We start from the raw sequence: 21,256 nt of genomic DNA on the forward strand, positions 1-21,256 counted from the left end.
CAGTAACACTAACTTCGGTCCTGCTTTTCTCACTTAAGAAACATTTCTAAACTAAGCCCCATTGTATCTCGTACTGAACTGGAGATTGTCATTGGTGCTTTCATTTCATCAAGACTGGACTACCGTAATTCACTGTTTACATGTTTAAACAAAAACTCCTTGGAGCGTCTACAGATGGTTCAAAACGCTGCAGCAAGACTTCTGACCAAAACATCTAAGTATTCACATGTGACACTGTTGCTAATACAGCTGCACTGGCTCCCCATTGAATTTAGTCCATTTCAAGATTCTGGTTCTGACTTATAGAGCTCTTCATCGACATGCTCCTGCCTACATCATTGAACTTCTACAGCCCCATGTCCCTAGCAGGTCTCTTAGGTCATGTAATCAGGGCCTACTTGTCATTCATCATACAAGGCTGAGAACTAAGGGAGACAGAGCTTTAGCCACGGTGGCTTCCAGACTGTGGAACTCTCTCCCACTGAGCTTAAGATCTCGGGACTCAGTAGCTTCCTTTAAAAAACAACTAAAAGCACATTTTTTTAGAATTGCATTTTGTTAAGTGGTGTCTGTTTTATTTTATACTTTGTTATCCTTGCGTGAAGCACTTTGTGGTCTTTTATCTAGAAAGGTGCTATATAAATAAAGTTTTACTTATTTACTTACTATACAGCAAGCTATTTTTCTAGCAGATAATCATATTGTCCATTAATGCTGGTCTCTTTTCTCCCTGATAGTGTCACTCAAGATGGAAAAAGTTCGGACGGAGCTAGTGTCCATTGTCAGGGAGCACCCTGATGGGATCCCGCTTAAAAAGCTGGCTATCGTCTATAGCCAGACATATCACAAGAACTTGACCTTATCCAAACTGGGCTTTGACTCCATGACCAGCCTGGTATCCTCGATGGAGAGGGATCTGGTTCTAGAAGAAGAACTGGTGTTTCACAGGGACCATCGTGGGGGAAACCAGGCGACAGCTGGGGCCAAATGTGGAGCTGCAGCTCAAAGTAAGGAATCAGCAACAGCTCCCGAAGTGAAAAAAAGATGTAAGACTTTGAAGAGAATTGTGAAAATGATGAAAGGACATCCGGATGGGATCCCTCTGAAGTTGTTGACTGCAGCCTATCAACAGAAATACAGCCATGACGTCTCCTTAGTCTCTATGGACTTCAAAACAGTTTCCAGCCTGGTAGACTCTTTGAATGAAGATCTGGTTGTGGTGGAGGATGTGGTGTACCATAAGACTCACCGGCCTCACAATCAGCCTCAGGCTGGGATGTTCACGAAGACTAAAGAGAACAGCAGACCTACAACACCACGTACGCCTGACTCGCTTATCAGGAGCAGTAGCCCTGCCCTTCGTACTCTACCACAGCGCGATGCCAGTCCTCAGATTGTTCCTCCCACTCAGGCAAGAATGAACCTTCTTGGATCTCCTTTGGTTTCCACTGCTTCCATATCTTCCTCCCATTATGTTCCTGTTATTCCCCTTCTTACTGTACCCCAGCCAGCTGAGGAATTGTCCCAAGAGCAGCTCTACCAGAGGATCTTAGAGGTTAGCTGTGCACTCTGATACTATATATATATAGATATATATATATAGGCATCTTTTATCTTTACAGTTTGATGCTGACTATCTTGACATCTTAAAAATCTGCAATACTTTTGAGGCTAATAGTTGCCTCTTAAGTTAAAAGGTACAGACATTAAAGGAATCATAATTTATTATTATTAATAATAATAATAATAAACTACATTTTATATATAAAGCACCTTTCAAGACCCCCAAGGACACTGTATAATAGGATAAAACACATAATAGAACAATGACTCAATGAAGAACAATAAAACAAAAGCACAAGATAAAAAACTGAATTTTTTTAATGTAAAGATAGTAAAGAATGCTTTTTTTTCAAATGTGTTTACTGGTTAGCCTAAACAGTAAACTAGAATGCAGTCAGCAGCTGAGCATCTACCATCTCTTATAGATAGTTCTCAGTCCTGTGTCTGTTAGCTCGCGAAGATGAAAATATAAAAAGAGGCCTAAATTGTTCCCTGACATGCTTAGGTTGGGGGGTAATATTCCTGGTGGGGTTATTTTAATTTACAGAGTAATGAGTTTTCATTGCAGGAGGATAAATGAATTAAAAAGTCCACTTAGCGTAAACATGTCTCACACTACCTGTGTATACGGTACATTTTTTTTAGTACATAAATTTTGACAAGGTTGTCCCAGATTGACCATGCAGAGTTTTGCATTTGTATTTGCAGCATTCGATTTCATTTGGATTTTGACAACATTTTCCATTCCTCATACCTCTGACTACACGTAATATTACTCAGTATTACTCAGTATTACTTATATAGTGAAGAAAACAGTCGACAGAAAACAGACATAGAGGAGTTCAGCAATCAGCATTTTTACTGCTTTAAGTACATTATCCAGTTCCATAAACCCATTAATGTAGTTATATTTGATAGTGGGAACACACCCATGCTTGTAAACTAAATAGAAGGATGCAGTTAGAGACAGCTCGTTTTCCCTCTCACTACTTAATTTGGTTGAAGCCATCTGTAAGTAGTTTTCTCACCTAAGAATGTGAAAACATAAAGCGTGCTTTGCTCACTTCAATGTATTGTGAGATTGTCTTACATTAAAACAGTTGAAATATGCAAAAAACTGCCAGACACAGAGAGCTTTGTGGAAGTTCTTAATAGAGTTCTTCATTTATGCATTACAAGCTTGTATCTTAATGAACTCATCTTCTACCAATGTACTCTTAAAACTGAACTTTGGCTTCTGCAGTACACTGTGTTATAGCAGGTATTTGCCTATGGAAACCAGTTGGTGTGTAAAAGTTTATTGATGTGTTTCAGGTGATGGGGACGTACCAGCTAACTGCTCCATCAATGGAACAGCTTCAAACCTGCTATTCTCAGAAGTTTGGTGAAAAGTTTCCTCTTGCCCAGTACATGTCACTGTACGACAACTGGGAAGCCAAGAAGCTCCCCACTCAGTCTCAGCCAACAACTCATCCCAAGACTGGGGTGTGGCAGACCGCTGCAGGTAGCCAAACATCAAAACATTCCATTTCAAGCATAAAAGGCAAAGATTCTCAATAGTCCATATTAATTAAATAGTTTGTATTATCCTCCCACAGCAACACAGAGTCCTAAACCTGAAAAAGAACAGGAACAGGCCAGTGGGCTTAGCTTCCTGTCTGCCTCTGATTTTCCAGTGCTGGGGGCAGATCGGAGTTTGACCAAAGAGCAGAAGACCAAAGTGAGGGATGCCAGCCCGAGAGAAGGCAGCGGTCCTGTCTTTAATAAAGGTTATCATGCACAGCTCAGGGAGCTCCTTGGAGAAAATATGCGAGCTGTGGAGGCCATGGAAGCAGACCAGGAGGACTTCAATGGGAGGTGGAGAAACAGGGACATGGATCAGGATACGATCAACACTCTGATGGAGAGTGTCATACGAGAAATCGCTGGGGATGGAGAGCTGGTCACCACAAAGAAGGTGAGGACGAACTATACTTATTTTTTCTACTGTGTAGCTGTGCATAATATGCTATTTGATCATTTTCCTAATCATTTAGTCTGTTATGCAACATTAAATTATTCTCACAGACTACACTGCTTGCCTCACTGTTTCTAACCCAGGTTACCATCAATATATTTGGGCTTCTACACACATATTTATTTACGCCAGTTTTCTCGCTTGCAGTTTTCTTCCGTCTTGTTTTTCCTTTAGTTTATCACCAGTTGTTTTTCAGCTGCATCTTTGTTTCTCATCTGCTGTCAAGTTTCCAAGAGGATATTTGATTTGGCCCTTCCCATTTATCTGGGCTTGGCACCATCACTACGGGTGTGCTAGGCTTGTGCTTCCCACAATGAGTCATGTTTCACTCTGTTACATTTGGTCTAACTCGCTGCGTTTGATTTTGTTGTTGTCCTCTCACTGCCTTTCATTCCTGCTTCCAGGTGATATCCCGGGTATGCAGGCTGGTGCCTTCTTTGGACCCAAGAGGGGTAGAGCACTTGCCTCTTAAAGCTCTAAAAGATCTTCAGTACCTCATTAGAGAGATCAACATGTTCATAGAGGTTGGCACGGATTAGTTTTCACCTGTTTTCTCACTGTCAGGTTGCCAAACTGAATTTTATTTTGTCCTCTTTCTCCCAGACCACCTCAGCAGTGACATCCATCTGTACCCTGTATGAGCTGGGCCAGTCATTAGCTGGCCTCAAGGACAAGAAGCGCTACGAAGAGCTAAACCTCGGCCCCCTTTGCAAGCTCCCCTTCATTCACCGCATATTCAAGATTGACAGCAACACGAAAGATGACGATATCCACCAGATCGAGACTGTAGACATCTTAAAGGTGCATTCACAGGGCTTCAGTTTTGTTTTGCACTTGAGCTTTAATGTTTATAAGAGCTTATTTTGTTGTTGTTGTTGTTGTTAAATTATGTTTTACAGTTACAGTATATGTCATAAATATATGTCGTTTCCATTCTTTTGTTTAGCAACTTCGTGTTTTTAGGAGGAAGCAGACGAAGGTAAAAGTGGACCTGGCTGAGTTTATGAAGCATCTGGCTGACCACTATAACTGTGACTCTCCATACGAGCTGGGCATCAGGATAACTGGTCTTGGCCTGCCCATATCGGTAAGAAGCACAATGTTCTGCTACATTCCAGGACGGTTTACTGATGAGTTATGATCAGCAGAGGTTTGGGACATATTTGCTGGGATATATTATGGTTACACAAGCTGCATGTGCATCCACAGCCACACCCCGCACAGCCTGGGTATCCTCCCAGATGAACCTTCTTGGCAAACATACAGGGAGGCTTGGGATCGAGTTAAAGTGCCAGCATGAATTATTGTTTTATTCTGCTTCCGGCTGTGGTCTCAGCTAGAGCCTATGTCCGCTTGGGACCACACTGATTATTTCTTTTGCTGAAGGTAGTTTCAAGTAACTGATAAATTTAATGAATAATGCTGTGATTTCTTCTCTGTGAACCCCACTGTCCATGCGTTGTTAAGTATTAACTATGACAAACAGTGAGATGTGTGGAAATCTCATTCGTGAACTTATAACAAAAAAAACGACTTCACTTGTGTTTTTGGGTAAAGATTAACCTGCTATACTTTGCCATTATTCTCATATTAAACACAAACACATTTGTCTACTCTAGACAATCTCGAAGGTAGGCCGTAACGAGCACACCATCTTGGAGCGTGCCAGGGAGGTGATTCAGAAAGAGCTGGAGGAGGAGATATACGAACGGCTGAGGAAACTCAAAAAGAGCATCTTGGAGCCGCTGAAAGGAGCAGCTTCCTTCTCCTCTGCGGGCAGCTCGGATCTCTCGAAGAAGTATGCCTCAATGACAGCGGCCGAGGTCGTGCTGGCGGTCTTTACAAATGCAGGGGAGGTGTTCAGCCCCAGGATGGCCAAGGTGGGTGTCACACACTGACAGATGTCTTGTGTTACTGAATCTGGACTGGGTCATTCGCCAGTAAGAGGGTCACAGAATGACGCTAAAGCATCCATCAAAGTTTGAGTGAGAGCGTGTGTTAGTTGGTTACAACTTTAATAGCTAGACTAAAGCATTTAGGTGTGAATGAGTTATAGCAGGGCTGTAACTTGAGTTATGTGACTGACGGCACATAACTAGTAAGATGTGGTTTATATGTTTATTTTTATATGTTACCTGTGAATCCAACTGGCTGAGGTGAATGCTCACTTTGTTTTCTTCATATAGTCAGGATAATATTATGTGATGACAAAAACTCCTGTTCAACAAGCTCAAACATGAAGAAAAGTAAGCGGCCAACACTGTTTTGTATTAAGAACAAATAGAAATGAAAGCTGTCTCTAGTATGTCTATAGGATACATCCCAGCTCGGTCCATACATACAAGAGACTGGAAGATAAAACTAAAAGCAAGGCACAGGGAGCAAATATCTATCAAAATCAAACAGGAAGTGAGCAGTGATAACTGAACAGGGAAACACAGATGCACAAATGAACAATACAGGGGAAGTGACACACGAGGAAGAAAAAACAATCACTAAGAGTAGAACTAAACCCAAGTACAACCAGGAACTAGAAACTAAATACATGAAGAAGACCTGCAGCAGGCTGGTGACCTGTCCAGGGTGTGGCCTGCTTCTGACCCGGGGCCCTTTGCTGTGTGTCTTTTCCCCATTTCTCTGTCTTTTTTAACTGCTCTACCGTTGAATAAATGCCCAAAAAAAGTTACACCAACAAAACAAAAGTCCATAAACTCAAAAACATAACATGACATATGAAGGTGCACTTTGCTGCCTGCTGAGAGCACCTATTCCCCTCTCTTTCTATTAGTGATCTATTATTTTGTTATTTTAAGAATGTAGTTTCTATATAATTTACAGATTTGGATTATTCATATAAGATAGAAGTATAGTAATTAGTAATGCTGTTTGATTATAAATTAAGATGGCATCTAAAGTACTTAAAATACTAGTAGATGTTTTGTTTTTTCTGCAGACCAGTAAGATAATACATGAGGCCTGTAAAAGACTGGCCTACTGGCCTGCAGTGCTGTCTATATATAGTAATTATGCGCTGTTTTACAAATGTAAAACAGCTTTTGCCGGTTTTCATCAGAGAAACCAACCTACTGTGGATCATTTTACAGGAATTATCAGTGACACATACTCCATGGAAAATGTGGTTTTCACCTCTTGTATATGAAAAAACGAATGGAAAAAACACAGAGTTGTGGGATTGTTACTCAAAGTAAACACACACCAATTCTTACATTGAGCATCAGTGCCCAAACTATGCCTGTGTTTCTATTATATTTGCTGTAAACCAAGCGAGACCTCACATTCTGCCCCAGAACAGACAAGTGAAAAACAAAAACAAAGACAAGACTGTGCTGGAAATGTGTTAGTCCAAATTGGCAGGTAATAGCAAAGCAGGTTTCAGATTTCACACCGTCCACATTTATCAGAAAAACTAGACTTTTGGAAAAGATTTTCTAGTTTGTTTGTTTTTTTCAGAGTCAGTTCTTAGATATAATAAACAGCATCCACACACAGTAATGGCACACACGAGATTGAAGTCTGTGTTTGCTCTGAGCAGAGAGAGAAGCAACAGAGAAGCTAGGTGTGCCTGTTTTATTTCTGCGCTCCTGTGACACAATGCTCTATTTGTTTTCTGATCCAGCACGTCCAGAACTTCCTGCTGCAGGTGTCAGGTAATCGGCTGGAAACAGCTCTGTTTCAGCTGGCCATCTGTGGGGGATCCCTGGCTGTTCCACACGACCTAGTGCCCAAAGACAAGACCTCCAAACCCACGGAAAAAACTAAAACAGAGGACAAATCCACCAAATCTCTCCCAAGCGAAGGTTTCTAACGCAAGATGTTACACATATATTAGCTTATCCTATCCTAAACATGAATCTGTTATATTTTTAAATGGCAAATGCACATTTCTACTCTCTATTTCTCAGCTAAAGTGAAGCAGTATCTAAGGGACAAACTGGCTGCTCAGAACTCAGCTATCACTTTGGCACACATTGCTTCCTTGGAGAAAAAACTGTCTGAACACTTCCACGTGAAAGACTTCCTGTCTTTAGAGAAAGGCAGCTTCCTGGAGTTTTTGGTGAACAACATTCAGGTAGTTCTCTCATTTTTGATTTACTTTAACTCTGCAAATCGCAGGTATGGGACCAAATTAACAAAGCAAAAGAATTTGCGGTCATAATAAGGAGATAACAAGTTGCACCAAATCATCCAAATTCAGTGTCTCTCATCTGGTTGTGTGCAGCTGCTGCAGGACACAGTGGGGTCCACCTTGATTCTGGGCAGCAGCATGGAGCGAGCCGGCAGTGGCTTCAGACCCTCCAAACAAGATGTTTTTGAGTTCATCAAACAGTGCGGCGACGTAGCCTCCACTGATCCAGATGAAGTGAGTCATAAAAACAGACACAGATACAGCAACCTTTTTTCACAGTAGATGTTCTAAAACTACACTGCAACTGTGTTTCCTCAGCTCTCCTACATTGAGTCAGCACTGAGGTCTCACTATGGGGTCCGGGACAGTCGTGACTTGGGGCATGGTCCTCTGCACAGACTGGCTGACCTGGTCCAACGCCAAAAAGCACTGGGTGGAGGAGGACTGAGCCCAGTCTGCTATGAATCAGCCCTGTTTGCTAAACAAGGCAAATCAAGGTTAGAAGCCTATCACCAGACAGACAGAAATGCACCTCAGTATATGGGAAGGATTTGTAATGTTATGCTTTTCCTTATGTTTATTGTATATCTGTAAGAGTGGTGGAGGCAAAAACTCAGGCTTTGTTTGTTTTTTTACTTCTGGCACGGTGTGTCAGTGAGAGGCTCCACCCACCTGCTGTTCAAACCTTCTGTTTGTGAGGAGAAGCTAATTAGAAGAGGTTAGCTAAAAGGGACAGCAGCCTTAAATGGAGACATGGTGAAATGGCTTGATTCAGACACACTGTACCAAGGCTTAGTATTAAGATAAATAAGGATTGCTATGAACTCTGAATCAAACAAAGCCGCTCTGCCTGGACATGTAGAGTCCAACAATAAATATGTAGAGCTGGAAGTGAGCATGCTAGGTCCCCTTTAAAATGAGAAAACCTTATGGGAGGATGAATAACTTAAAGATAAACTCCCCATCATTTGACAGGTCCAGTTTTCATGTCAGTTGCCTTTATTCTTCTGTCTTTCACATCCATGAACAGTGCTGAAGGTGGATTTGAGTCAGTGGGTCGGCTTGGTGAAATGTCCAAGGATCAGGCCCTGGCCAGCTTGCTCTCCTGCCCTCTGCTGGAGGATTTAAGTGAGTGGAGCCAGTGGGAGCTGATCTTTAAACCCCTTCACGGCTCCCTCAAGGAATTCATTGAAAAAAATGCAGGTAGGCACGAGGCATATTGCTTTGAACATGACCATTTTTAGACTTTTTAAACTGAACAAAATGTGATGTATGGGGTGGCTGTAGCTCAGGAGATATAGCAGGTCATACTTGCTGAGCTACAGCATACCGTATTCCTGAGTCAGCTAACTCAGGCATGTTGTAGAAAGCACTTTGAGTGCTTAAATGTAACTTAACCATATACAAGGTGTCCCATTTCCCATAAACCAGTGATCGGTGTAAAATGAGTTGATAAAACAGTACGTCGTTCAGTGATACGGTATATGTGTAGACTGAATCCAGAATGAATCCTTGGTAATATAGAGTGCATTATTTTTACCTTCTGCCATTCAGTTCAGCTAATTATGCACAAACAAAGCCTTGTTTCGATTTAAAGATATAAATAAAAAATGTTTGTTTCTGCTGTCAAAAAGTGCCAAACGTGTGTAGAAATCATGTTTGATTATCACATTAAGTCCACAAGAGGGCAGTCGATACAAGGTGAGACGTAACTAACCGTACCAGTGCACTCATTTCAACATAAACATGACTACACACTGTAAAATAAAAGATGATTAGATTAAGTTACATACTTTAAAATAAATGTGGAAGACACAGAGTGAGCACTGCTGTGACTGCAACAACAAGTGTAGCTGAAAACTGCAGCAGTGCCACACACAGCTGCTCCCACTTTTACGGCTGTGCTGCAGTTGGGTCCTGCACTTTGAGCTCCTGCAAGCTCTTACTAAGATAAATATAACCTTATTTGTTGAAGGCCTTAGTTTGCATATTCTAAGTTTTAACATTAAAGGACAGGATGACCACCACTGTGTCTCACATTGCACAGAGAAACATTTATCCTTTCACCTTTTGGTTTGGTTTTTCCACTTTAGCTTTTGAAGATGTTTAATTGTAGTTTAGTCAGTTGTTAATTTTTATTAGACATTTGTAGTGTTATTATATGGAGAATAAATGCCAGAGATCAGTATGGATATTAGAATAAAAAAAAGAGAACATTATGAAAGCAATTGACTCACATTCATTCAGACATCCAAAGTCTCAATAAGCACGTCCGTTACAGCCTCATCAGAAGAGCTGTGATAAAGTATTTACCAAATTAACAAGGACTTTGCAAAACCATTACTGTTAGTTACTTTGCTACTTTGTTTTATTTTAGTTAATAAAAATGCTTTTCTAGTTTTGGTTCGCAGTTATTTTTAGTTAACTAAATCACATTTCTTAAGACATATAGAATCTAGTGTCTCTTTTATTGTTTAGTGTTGGAACAGTTAAAAAAGCCAGCAACCTCGAAAGCAAATTTTAGATAACTGAGTACTAATTTGATTACATCATCTTTTCATGATGTTTTCATTTCAGAATTTGAATGAAAATGGGATGAGTTGAATTAAAAAAAAACAGAAGCTGAATAAAAACAACAGAAGTTGAAAAACACAGAAGAGAAATATTTCAGAATTCTGAATTCTGAGAAAAAAATAATTCAGAATTTGAATTAAAAACAACAGAAGTTGATTGCGGAAAAGAAAAAGAAGACGTGCCCATTTGTATTTTTCCTAGTTGCCGTAATCCTCTTCCATACCGAGACACATAAGCTGTCTGCATCATTTGGGTATTCAGGCTTTGATAATTAAATTTGATGTGTCCTCTTGAGCAATTAGCAGTAATACAAAGGCATCAACAACTAATGGGTGATTTCATGTTTTACTTACTGCACAGGTAATACAGGCCTAGCAGCATTAGAGGTCACCCCCGGTGTGCTGTTTAGGGTCACCACAGACACAGGAGACAAGCACTTCTCTAGTGCCACTACGGCCCTCGATCCTGTGGGCACAGCTGGCCACCTTGTGTCCATGGTGGTAGCTGACGGAATAGTTAATGCTCCCATAGCCCTCCTGAGCAACCACATGCAAAGCTCTCTGGCAGCAGCTGTGGCTAAAGAAGGTAGGTATTTAACAGGATAGATGATGGAAAATCATTTTGCTCCATAGAAAAGAGTAAAGCACAACTGGACTAACAGAATTTGTGTCGTTTAGATTTGTCCATGGCTGAGGAGGATGTGTCATGTTACGACAAAGTTGCCAAGTTCCTCCTGGAGTGTTTCACACGAATCCCCACCAGAACCTGTCAGGCTCTTCTGCTGCAGGTCAGGAGTGGATGCTGAAAAATGCATCTCATGTCTTCTGCAGAAGGCTAGAAATTCAACATCTGATATGTTATATATTTATATCCAACTGAAATCTAGTTGATGTTTTGATTAGTTTGTGCTCTTTGGCACAACATAAACCCTTGATCATATTTAGTGTTATTGGACATCGATGCTGGCACTATGTGTTGATGATTCCAGTAAACAGCTTTCAACCAACAAAAAGGGAACATGTGACAACATTTCAGTGTGTCCTGGAACACATGAGTGGGCAGCTTTAGCCTCTGAATTTAGTTTGTTCAGCTAAATCGCTGAAGAGGAGGCTGTTATTCAGTTGTCATGCCAACCACAGACTTAGATGGCTTGTTGGACATCTCAGAGCTAAAGCTCTCTCAAGTTGTCTGCAACATCTTGTCTCTTTTTGCTTTGTAACAATTTGTACAATACAATGTACATAACAAATATGTGTAATCAAACATCACGGTCATGTGCATTTAAAATTCTGGCATTTATGTTCTTCCAGGTGTTTTTGGAGCCCTTCTCCCGTGTCCTGGGCCAGGCCAAATCTAAACGGGTCCTGATGACCGTGGCTCAGTCGGAGCCGAGGTACATGAACTGTCTGCATCGTTTGGGCATCCTTCTAGGCATCCCAGACTGGATCAAAGACTACGAGAAAAAGCTGAACCCACCTCAAAGCCAGAGCTGTAACACATACTCAGCACCTGTGGACCAAGCCAAGGTCAGAACACAAGCGAGGGAATCTATAAATGTAGCTTATACATTGCACTGGAATTGAAGAGTCCTTTTTGTCAGTGACATATATCAGCACAACATCAATCCACAAAGTTATGGACTATGTATTTAGAGTATACTGGAATCTCACTGCTGCTCAAATAACATAAAAAATGGCATGCGGTATATGATAGCTGAGTTGTAAAGTAAGCAGTAATAGTAAGAGAAAAACACAAAAAAGGGGAAAAAAGCAACATATAAGAACTGGTTCTAGTGAAAAGTCTGCTTTTTTTAAGGGTATAATGCCAAAGACCTGCTGCCACGACAAAGCAGCAATGTTTAAACATTTTTATTGCGCAAAAGGAACTCTTGAGGTTCAGAATTGAGACTTATTATCACTAGATATAGGAGATATCTATATTTTCTTCTGCATCAGAGACTTCTTAAAGGGCAGATGTAAACTGCTGGATAGCTAACGTTTGAATAGAATGTATATAAAATAGGTCCCGTGAGCCAAAAACCTGGATTTCTAGACATTTTTTCTCCACTCTTGACTCTTGTATGATTTCTAGGACAGAGTCACGTCAAGAAAAAAAAATTAGTTAATCATTTTCAAAATGAATTTGAAATTCCAGATTAAACACTAAAATGTATTTAGAGAAAAAGGTTGAAATGTGGAGATTACTGCATCTACATATAACCCTCTACAAAATGCACTGTTAAACAAACTGATCAGCCAACTTGTACATACATCGTCTTGGTTGCACATCCATAACTATCATAACTGCATCTGTCCATTACCAGGCTGTTCATTTTGTACAAATCCACTCTCCCACATTCGTGTGTTTTTCTGTTTTTCTGCATCCTTATTCTCATCACACAATATGTTTACGTTCTGAAGAGAAATCATTTCCTTCCTTGTTACTGAAAACGATTCTGAAGTTTGATTTTACTCCCAGGGCAGCTGTGGCAGTTTGTATTGAGACAACAACTGTAATCTCCACATTTCTACTTATTTTTTTTTTTCGAAATACAATTTCGACCTTATTCTCAAAAAGGTCTTATTTTATTTTTCTTAACACGGCCCAAATACTTGTTCGTAGATTTCAGTGATATTCCTGATGCAAGTCATTTTAGGCACGCAACTCTGGCTGTTTGCACGTGAGCAGCCTCCTGGTGGTTTTATTAAAATTCTGCAGAGGGTAATTAGAAAATGTACAATTAAAGGGAAATCAGCTTGTTTCAGACAGTGGATTAACTGGACGGCTACACAAAGGCCCACTATTAAATTACTAAGGTTTATTTTGAACTTTGAATCATGCAGTATAAAAATGTGGAGCTCCTCACAGATCCATTTTGCTGTGAGGAAACAGCGCTAACCAATGAGGTGCCATTAAGTCACATTGATCAGATTGATTGGTCAGTGACAGCACAGTAAATTTATTAATTAATTATTTGAATTGTGTGGAAAGTACAAAGCAGTAAAAATACAGAAATGTGAAGAAATGCTCAACAATGTTGTCTACTAGTTGTAATGTTGCACACTGTTGCTCAGCAGCATATTTCTGTTATTAACTTATTCTTCTTACCTTTCTTATGTCTTCAGTCTAATTTGACAGATTCTGAGTGCAGCAGTCTGTCAGCTCTCAACATGAGTGAAGATGACTTTCTTGAGGATAACATCATGGACAACAGCTTTGAATCCTCCCAGCTGTACCACAGCCCACACCAAGGTGATTGAAAGTGGCTCTCCACTGCAGGATTTTGAACTTTATTACTGTTTTCATACTGTGACAAATTATAATCTGCTTCCATTTTTGACATCTTTTACCAAATGTGTTCTTTAAGTCAACGATGAGCAAGACATAGAGGCTGAGGAGGAGGAAGAGGATGAAGAGCAGCTGTATGAGTTGGCCTCGGTGCCTAACGGAGAGATATCAGACGTCAGCAGCGACGCTGAAGGAGGCCAGGGCGAGGAACAGCTCAAAATGTCTGACGGAGATGAAAAAGAGGGTGACAGCTGTGAGTCCGAGGACACAATCCAGAGAGCCGTCATTGAAGACATCAGGTTTGTCACCTTTATCCATAACTGCTCTGTCCGTTTAAGTGTCATGATTTGGTTGTGGCTGCTCTGTCACTCTTTTTTGGTCTCCTCTTTCTCTGACAGGAAAAGTGAGTTTGGCATCGGAGTGAAACTGACAGCTGAAGGCCAGAAACTGATGCAGGTCCACCAGGAGCGACTGGGCCGCAGCTTAGACCGCCTCTCCACTGAACTCTACAGCAAGGACACACACTTTGTCCTGGAGCTCATTCAGGTAGAAATCTGAACGTGTTTATCAGAAGCTTCCAGGAGTTTCTCCATCCTGATTTCTTAGATTTTTTATATTTGTCACACTCTCAGGTTTCATATCATCAAACGTATTTTAAGATTATACGAAGATAACCCGAGTTAATACAATATGCAGTTTTTAAATCAAGATTATAGATCATAAAAACCCAGAACAACTTCTAAAGAAGTGCAGGCCTCACTTGTCTTGTCGCACTTGGGTAATACAGTATGGAAATCATCTGAAACACACCTGCAAGTTGGCTAAAAAAGGCCAAAATGAAGGTTTTAGCGTTGCCTAGTTAAAGTCCTGAGTTAAATCCGATTGAGATGCTTTGACATGAGCTTAATGTTTGGAAATTAAAGCAATACTGTTGAGAGTGGGTAAATTTGGTGGATCTTAAAAATTGTCTGATGAACCGAAACGTGGCCGGTGTGACAAATAAGGAAAAATAAGAAATCAGGAAGGATAAAAATAGTTTTCAAAGATCTGTAAAACAAAAAACAGCAGTTTGATTGTGGGTCAAAAATTCTATGAAAGGAAACTTCTTTGCTTTAGTATTTTGATTTGAATTTTGTCCAATATCCTCCGAACTCTTTGTATTCCCTTCTTTCAGAATGCCGACGACAACAGTTACCCGGCAGAGCCTGGTGTTGTTCCAGCGCTGGCTTTTATGGTGGAGCGAGACTGTATCACTGTCCTCAACAATGAAACCGGCTTCCAGGAGAAGAACATTCGGGCTATTTGTGATGTAGGCCGCAGCACTAAGGGAAAACACAAATATGGATACATTGGTAACTCTTTCGTTCTTCCACCGTTACAACTGTGTAAAGGAATTTAAATTTTTTGTGTGTAGTGTTGGAGAACTTAAAACCACATAGACAAATGACGTTCTCCTGTTTTACTTCGTACAGGACAGAAGGGCATTGGCTTCAAGTCAGTGTTTAAGGTCACAGACTGTCCTGAGATTCATTCCAATGGCTTCCACTTGCACTTTGACAAGAACTGTGGCCCCATGGGATACATCCTCCCCCACTGGACTGAAGATACGAGGCCTCTGGATCCACAGCTGAGGGACATAAATCAGCACAGGTCAGATGACTTATTGATCCCAGTACCCTGAGAGTCGATCAGCTAAATTGAATTGATCTGTTACCAGTTTCAGTATTTACACCAGTGCTTTTCTTGGAGCTGTTTCTAAAAACAAACCTCTTATTTTAACTTTGGAGTTCAATATTACACAGTTGTGATAAACTACACTACAGAGTGCAGCTAAAACCCATCTTTACCGTCATCTCCCTACATACTTCATGTTTGTGAGATCCAAAGTAACAAACGGCATCTGCATTGTCAGCTTCTTGGTCAGGTCTGCTCATTTGTTGCCCTGTAATCTGTGGGGCTCTCAGTGGATCGCTGAAACGCTGACTGTGTCTGTGTGCATAAATTGGCACATTGTTTGTAGGTCAGCTGCTAAACGTTCCTCTGCTTTTTGCAAGCGTGGTCTCACGATAATTTGCCCTGCGTCAGAGTCTGACCCTCTTTGTTTATGTCCCCACTCTAGTATAAATAGTTGTATTCCTTGTTTATTGTTATAATATGGGTAATTTAGTTTGGTTATGGGGAAGCCAAAACATCTGTTTAACTTTATTAGCAGTCTGCTGCTCACATTAGACCCATGGTCTAATTTTTTGTCTTCTTCTCTTTTCAGCTGGACCACTAAGATCAGCCTTCCTCTCCGGACTGAGAGCCATCAGACCAGGAACCTGTTTCATGACGTGCACCCTTCGCTGCTGCTCTTCCTGCATCGACTACGCTCCATCACCATCTACAATCAGGTAAGTCAACAACAAGCGCTTGCACATGTGTGTTTTTGCACATAAACCCACCTAAATGGATTAGGAATAAAAGACCTTGTTGCTACTGTATTTATTGTGTCTATGTGCAGAGTGAGAAGCGTTTCATGACGATGACTCGTAAAGATCTCAATCACAACGTGCTCGAGGTGGAACACTCGGAGGGTACCGAGCGCTGGCTAGTGGTCAAAACCACACTGAAGCCCAAGAAGGTGATGCACACAAGCTAACTCCCACAACTTTTCAGGCGCACATATCATATTTGGATTTCAGAACAACAGCTAACCATCTGTTCCTATATTCCATCCCTCCTGGGGCATAAATAAAATCTGCTGTGGATTTGCATTTCTCTGATGTACTCCTGTAAATATGAGTGTTGATCGTTCTGCTCCTCAAATGTCTTTTCTCGGGTTTCCATCAGACTTTATGAAAACTTATTCACTGGATAGTATTTTCAAACACCACCGAGCTGATTTTAATGATCTGTCTGGCTGAAAGGGTTCAGTAATACCTGCTCTTACTCCTTCAGCTGTTTTCCTTCTTTTATTTCCCAGAGGCAGCGTCCTGTTACCTGCAGTTAGGTTATGTAAGAGAATGAGCAAAGCTGAGTGACAGAGGCTATTTGAGACACGCTGTGCTCTTGATTTTCTTCTCTTTTTTTCCAGTGGCCTCACTTTTTGCAAACCCATTTGTGCAAGAAGTCAGCCTGTTAGCAAGTTGTTGGCTCTGTTGTGACATTGATTTGTGCCTCCTTCAGATCAAAGAGGATGTAGAGTCGACCGAGCTCGCTCTGGCTTTCCAGCTTGGCAGCGACTCCACAGGAAGTAACATTGTGTGCCAGCCTCAGAAGCAGCCCGTGTTTGCTTACCTGCCCCTTCGCAGTTTTGGCTTCCGTTTTATCATCCAAGGTGAGAGTGGAGATGAGAGCAGTTTATTCACGGGCGCCGTTGGGTGAAGAACAAGTGCAGTCAATAACTGATGTCCGTTTCTTGTTTAGGTGATTTTGACATCCCTTCTTCTCGTGAAGATGTTGACAGAGACAGCTCCTGGAACCAGTGGCTCCGGTCTGAAATAGCACAGCTCTTCCTCCAGGCCATGGATGTCTTCACTGTAAGACATAGCTGCAGAAATAGAGAACAATAACCAAGAAAGTGCAATATTATATGATACATGGAATGTGTATGCACATTATGTTGCAGTATGAAATCATTAGAAACTAATATGCAAGTTGATTTAGAAAATATGATTTAAGGATCGTTTACTGTGACGTATCTGGGCAGGAGGATAAAATTTGAAAATTTGCTCAGTCATACTAACCAGAAATTATTAGCAGATACATTAAATCATTCTATTAGAAGAGAGCGTTAAAACTGCATATTTGATACATTACTGTGTAAAATAAATTCTGAGCACTGAAGTTTATGAAATCTGATAATATGCAGATTTGGTATGTAGCAGGAAATTACAGGTCTGTCTATTTCCAATAAAGGCTTGGTTCTTTTTGTAGCTGAGGTAACTAAAGAAAAAGTCTAGAACATAAAGTATTATTAGGCTAATATTAGATCTTGGTTGTGTCTCCGTCTGAAGAGAGCTTTTTCTTTTATGTCATATTCCATCTTCTCGTTGTTCCAGAATCACCCAGAGTTCAAGGGACTGAAGGGCCTGTGCCAGTTCCTTCAGTTTATCCCCCTGTCTGACGAGGTTTTGGACTTCTTCAAGCCTGTTGCCGGGCAGATCATTCAGCTGCTCAAGGGCAAATCCTTCCTGCCTACTCTCAGTTCAGGTATTATAAAACTAAACTAAAAACTAAAACTAGATGTGAAAAATGAAAGCAAGACCAACAATTTCTAATGCAGAGTGTGATACAGATTAACTCAATTTGGGAATATTTCTTGAATGAAAAAAGCTCAAATGAGCCAAAGATTTCACTTCATTTAAAGTTAAAGCTGAGTCAAAAGGAACAAGAAATAACCTCAGAGTGTCCTAAAGAGGGAGCAGATCTAACATAAACAATAAGGTCCCCAAAATGGAACCCTGCGGCACACTGTAGGCAAGAGAAGTGGAACAGGACACAGAAAAGGATCATTCAGGCAGATATGAGGAGAATCAATCAACCAAAGCGGAGCCCGATACCAGCCCGAACCCAGTCTCTCAGGCTATCGACAAAACCTGGTGGTCAGAATTTAGTTTTTTACGAGTTTAGGTCAAAGTGTCACTTTAAAGAGGAGCTGTTTTAGTAAGATGAGCAATGCAAAAGCCAGACTGGATCACCCCAATACTGCATTTATCCAGAACATCTGTCAGCTCGTGAGCTACAAGCTTTTATAAAATGTTTGCAAGAGATAATAAACTGGAGATTAATGTGTAAGTGCTAAGAAGAAAAGATTCAAGGTTGGCTTTTTTTAAAAGTGGAAGATGACAGCATTCTTAGAATAAGCAAGGACTTGACTAGAGACCAGTGAAGCACTGATTACAGTTCGCATACAGACACAGACACGGGTAAACCTGTTTTAAACAAAGATGCAAGTAAAATGTTGAGTGAGCCAGAGGATATTTCCATTGAGTCAACACAAGTTTAACCAGCTCAGGTAAAGGTAAAAACGAAAAACCAAACAGGTTGAGCTGGGGTTAGACCAGAGCACAAACAGGAGCATGTCAAAGAAATATGAAAGATTATTTCTTCCCTGTAACACTGTAAACATTCCTCTGCTTTCTCTCTCAGATGGTAAGATTGTGTACAAGCTGCCCTCCCAGGTGGCCGTCTGTCAGGACCCTGTGATACGGGAAGTGATTGGTGGAGGTGAGCTGGAAAAGCATCTGTCTCTGTCCTATCTGCATCCGGATCTAAGCCCAGCACCGCCCACCTCCCTGCTCACTCACCTGGGAGTCCGATACCTGCGGGGAACGGATGTTACCATAGTAACCACAGCCATGGTCAAGGAGCTGATGACAGTGGGAGGTATCCATTCAGGTGTGTGCAGAGCAACACTGGCATCTCACAGTGAGGGCAATATGATGCTGCATAGTTATATTGTCATTATAATAAATGGCTAAACTTTAAAATATTCCATTTTATTTCTTTTTCATTCAGTAGAAACAAACTGATGTTTTCTCTGCCTATGTAATGGCAAATCTGAACACCAGACTGTGTCATATGATTGTTGGGTTTTTCTCTGTATCTATGAAGCGCCTTGAGGCGACTTTTGTTGTGATTTGGCGCTATATGAATAAAATTGAATTGAATTGTGTTACTTTCAGATGCAGGTCTACATCAGCTGGCCAGGCTGCTGGTTTGTAACTTCCGAGCTCTGGAGCATGGATACGGAGAGGCAGATTCCATCCTGCAGACGCTCAGAGAGCTACCCATAATCCCTCTAGCTGACGGACGTGCGGTGGCACTAAGTGTGGAAGGAGTGTTCTTTCCAATGGAAGAGAGCAAGACCAAGAAAAAGAAAGCTCAAGCACAGACAGGTAATACTCTGACTTCATAACTCTATTAGTGGCAGTATGTAGTGGCTAAGAGGCTTGATCTGTGAAATGTGATCGGTGATTAAATTGCAAACTGATATCTTGATTATGTGTGTCCTTCTGAAATAACTTTGCCTTGCTTTAAGTCAAAGAATAGAATAGGAAAAGCCTAAAGTTTGGGGCTGAAAAGTGAAGCTTGCAGAAGTCCAAACAGCTTCACTTCCTCCAATGGCCACTAGAGGCTGCTCCAAAAGCAAGGCATTCCATTTTCTACTTTTAGCATAAAAACAGGCAGGCATTTTTACAGGCAGGTAAAAATAGCACTTGCTTTCTTAAAAGTTAATTTCAGCCCCTCTAACAACTGTGTGGGGGTTATTATTTTTTAATATAGAAAAGGTTAAACGATTCTTACACGATGTGCTTGAACGTCATACACTACTAGAGGCAATAAATGAGGAAATGTGAGTTCTGCAGTGTGTGGAGCTGTTTATTTCATGTACTGTTACTTTGCTATAATTTGCAAATATGTGTCTCTGTGCACTTGTTAAATTAGCCTGTTAGCTGATAGCTTATCACTCCAAGCGCTGTTCTAAATACGATATCTTTGACTATACAAAAAAAAAAACTACATTGCACTGACCAAATACTAACAGCTTCAGCTTGAAATATGGAGTGAGTAAAAAAGTGGATGCTATTATGGTACTGACACAAGGACAAGCGCCTTTAGTTCCTAGCTGTATACCTAGCTTGTTTTCTTCTTTCAATGGTTGCTAAACAAATTTGCTAACATTAGCTGAGAACTTAGCCTTGCACACTCATATCCAAATATGGCAACTTATGGCTCCTAAAACCAATGTGAAGAGTAAAAGGCTTTAAAAGTATAATCCACAAAGAAATAGGCAACCTCACAATGGCCACATCAGCTTGTGTTTTACATACATAAGTAAAACTAAAACTACTGCATATTTTAATACTGTTTCTTAACAGATGAATAGCTGCAGTATTGTGATAAAAAGACAGGCCCAGCATACAGTGTACAGCTGCATGTAGAATTAAAGAAGAATTGTGAAAGAGTCAGCAGCAATGTCTCTGTGTTTTTGCTGCTTTGGTGCAGATAATTGCTCTGCACCTGCAGAGAATTTATAGATACGCATGTGATGATTGTACTTTGCTAAAACAAGCGTGAAAAAAACAAAACAAAAAACAGTGAACCAGCAGTAGAGATGGAGAAAGGAAAGCAGTGAGAATATAGAACAGTACGCTTTCACAGGTTTTCAGTTTCTAAAAATGTAACAAACTGATGTAGGAGAAACAAAAACGGATAAATAAGTATCACCTTGTTGACGGTGAGAAGTGCACATGTAACACTCTCCATCTGTGCTCACAAACCTCAGCCAGGAAATCCTTGCAAAGCTGGAAATTGTTGTGGAGCTTCATAAACTGAGTAAAAAATAGCACAGTGCATTACCTGGTACATTTGAATCAAGGCACTTAAGTAAACAGACACGGTAACAGACTACAGAACACATTCAAACTTTCTTTTTTAATGTCTGAGTAGATATAGAAATGGCATAGGGGGAAAGACTCTGAGCTCTCGAAAAGGTTAAAAGGATCTGCGTCAGTAGCTTTGTCTTCTGACTCAGACATGCAGGTTAGCCAAGTAGGTGTATGACAAACTTGTACAGTCTGCAGATGAAGTTGACCTCTTTCCAAGAATAAGCAGGCATGTAGCCACTCAGGTCGGAGCACGCTCGCACAAGCATTGAGGAACGGCACCGGTGTTGTGTT

At 40.8% G+C, this 21,256-nt stretch overlaps 1 protein-coding gene across 8 annotated transcripts in view; it reads left to right on the forward strand.

Annotated features, from left to right (window-relative positions):
* LOC113027695 (uncharacterized) overlaps positions 1–21,256 on the forward strand; it is a 45,981-nt gene that overhangs the window by 4,574 nt on the left and 20,151 nt on the right. For 6 of the 8 annotated variants that reach the window (XM_026177383.1, XM_026177385.1, XM_026177382.1 and 3 more), the window contains 27 exons: positions 738–1,555; positions 2,878–3,067; positions 3,162–3,520; positions 3,985–4,104; positions 4,184–4,381; positions 4,527–4,667; positions 5,200–5,460; positions 7,218–7,398; positions 7,504–7,670; positions 7,821–7,961; positions 8,046–8,224; positions 8,758–8,930; positions 10,662–10,886; positions 10,979–11,088; positions 11,612–11,827; positions 13,427–13,553; positions 13,669–13,888; positions 13,988–14,135; positions 14,764–14,941; positions 15,062–15,239; positions 15,856–15,982; positions 16,093–16,212; positions 16,758–16,908; positions 16,998–17,110; positions 17,633–17,783; positions 18,723–18,971; positions 19,259–19,471. In XM_026177383.1, the coding sequence (XP_026033168.1) occupies positions 749–1,555; positions 2,878–3,067; positions 3,162–3,520; positions 3,985–4,104; positions 4,184–4,381; positions 4,527–4,667; positions 5,200–5,460; positions 7,218–7,398; positions 7,504–7,670; positions 7,821–7,961; positions 8,046–8,224; positions 8,758–8,930; positions 10,662–10,886; positions 10,979–11,088; positions 11,612–11,827; positions 13,427–13,553; positions 13,669–13,888; positions 13,988–14,135; positions 14,764–14,941; positions 15,062–15,239; positions 15,856–15,982; positions 16,093–16,212; positions 16,758–16,908; positions 16,998–17,110; positions 17,633–17,783; positions 18,723–18,971; positions 19,259–19,471 (5,443 nt within the window). In that variant the 5' untranslated portion in view covers positions 738–748. The remainder of the gene's footprint in view (positions 1–737; positions 1,556–2,877; positions 3,068–3,161; positions 3,521–3,984; positions 4,105–4,183; positions 4,382–4,526; positions 4,668–5,199; positions 5,461–7,217; positions 7,399–7,503; positions 7,671–7,820; positions 7,962–8,045; positions 8,225–8,757; positions 8,931–10,661; positions 10,887–10,978; positions 11,089–11,611; positions 11,828–13,426; positions 13,554–13,668; positions 13,889–13,987; positions 14,136–14,763; positions 14,942–15,061; positions 15,240–15,855; positions 15,983–16,092; positions 16,213–16,757; positions 16,909–16,997; positions 17,111–17,632; positions 17,784–18,722; positions 18,972–19,258; positions 19,472–21,256) is intronic. The other 2 variants (XM_026177386.1, XM_026177387.1) reach the window with 2 other exon arrangements.

Source organism: Astatotilapia calliptera, chromosome 8 (assembly GCF_900246225.1).
Source record: "Astatotilapia calliptera chromosome 8, fAstCal1.2, whole genome shotgun sequence".
Lineage (NCBI taxonomy): Eukaryota > Metazoa > Chordata > Actinopteri > Cichliformes > Cichlidae > Astatotilapia > Astatotilapia calliptera.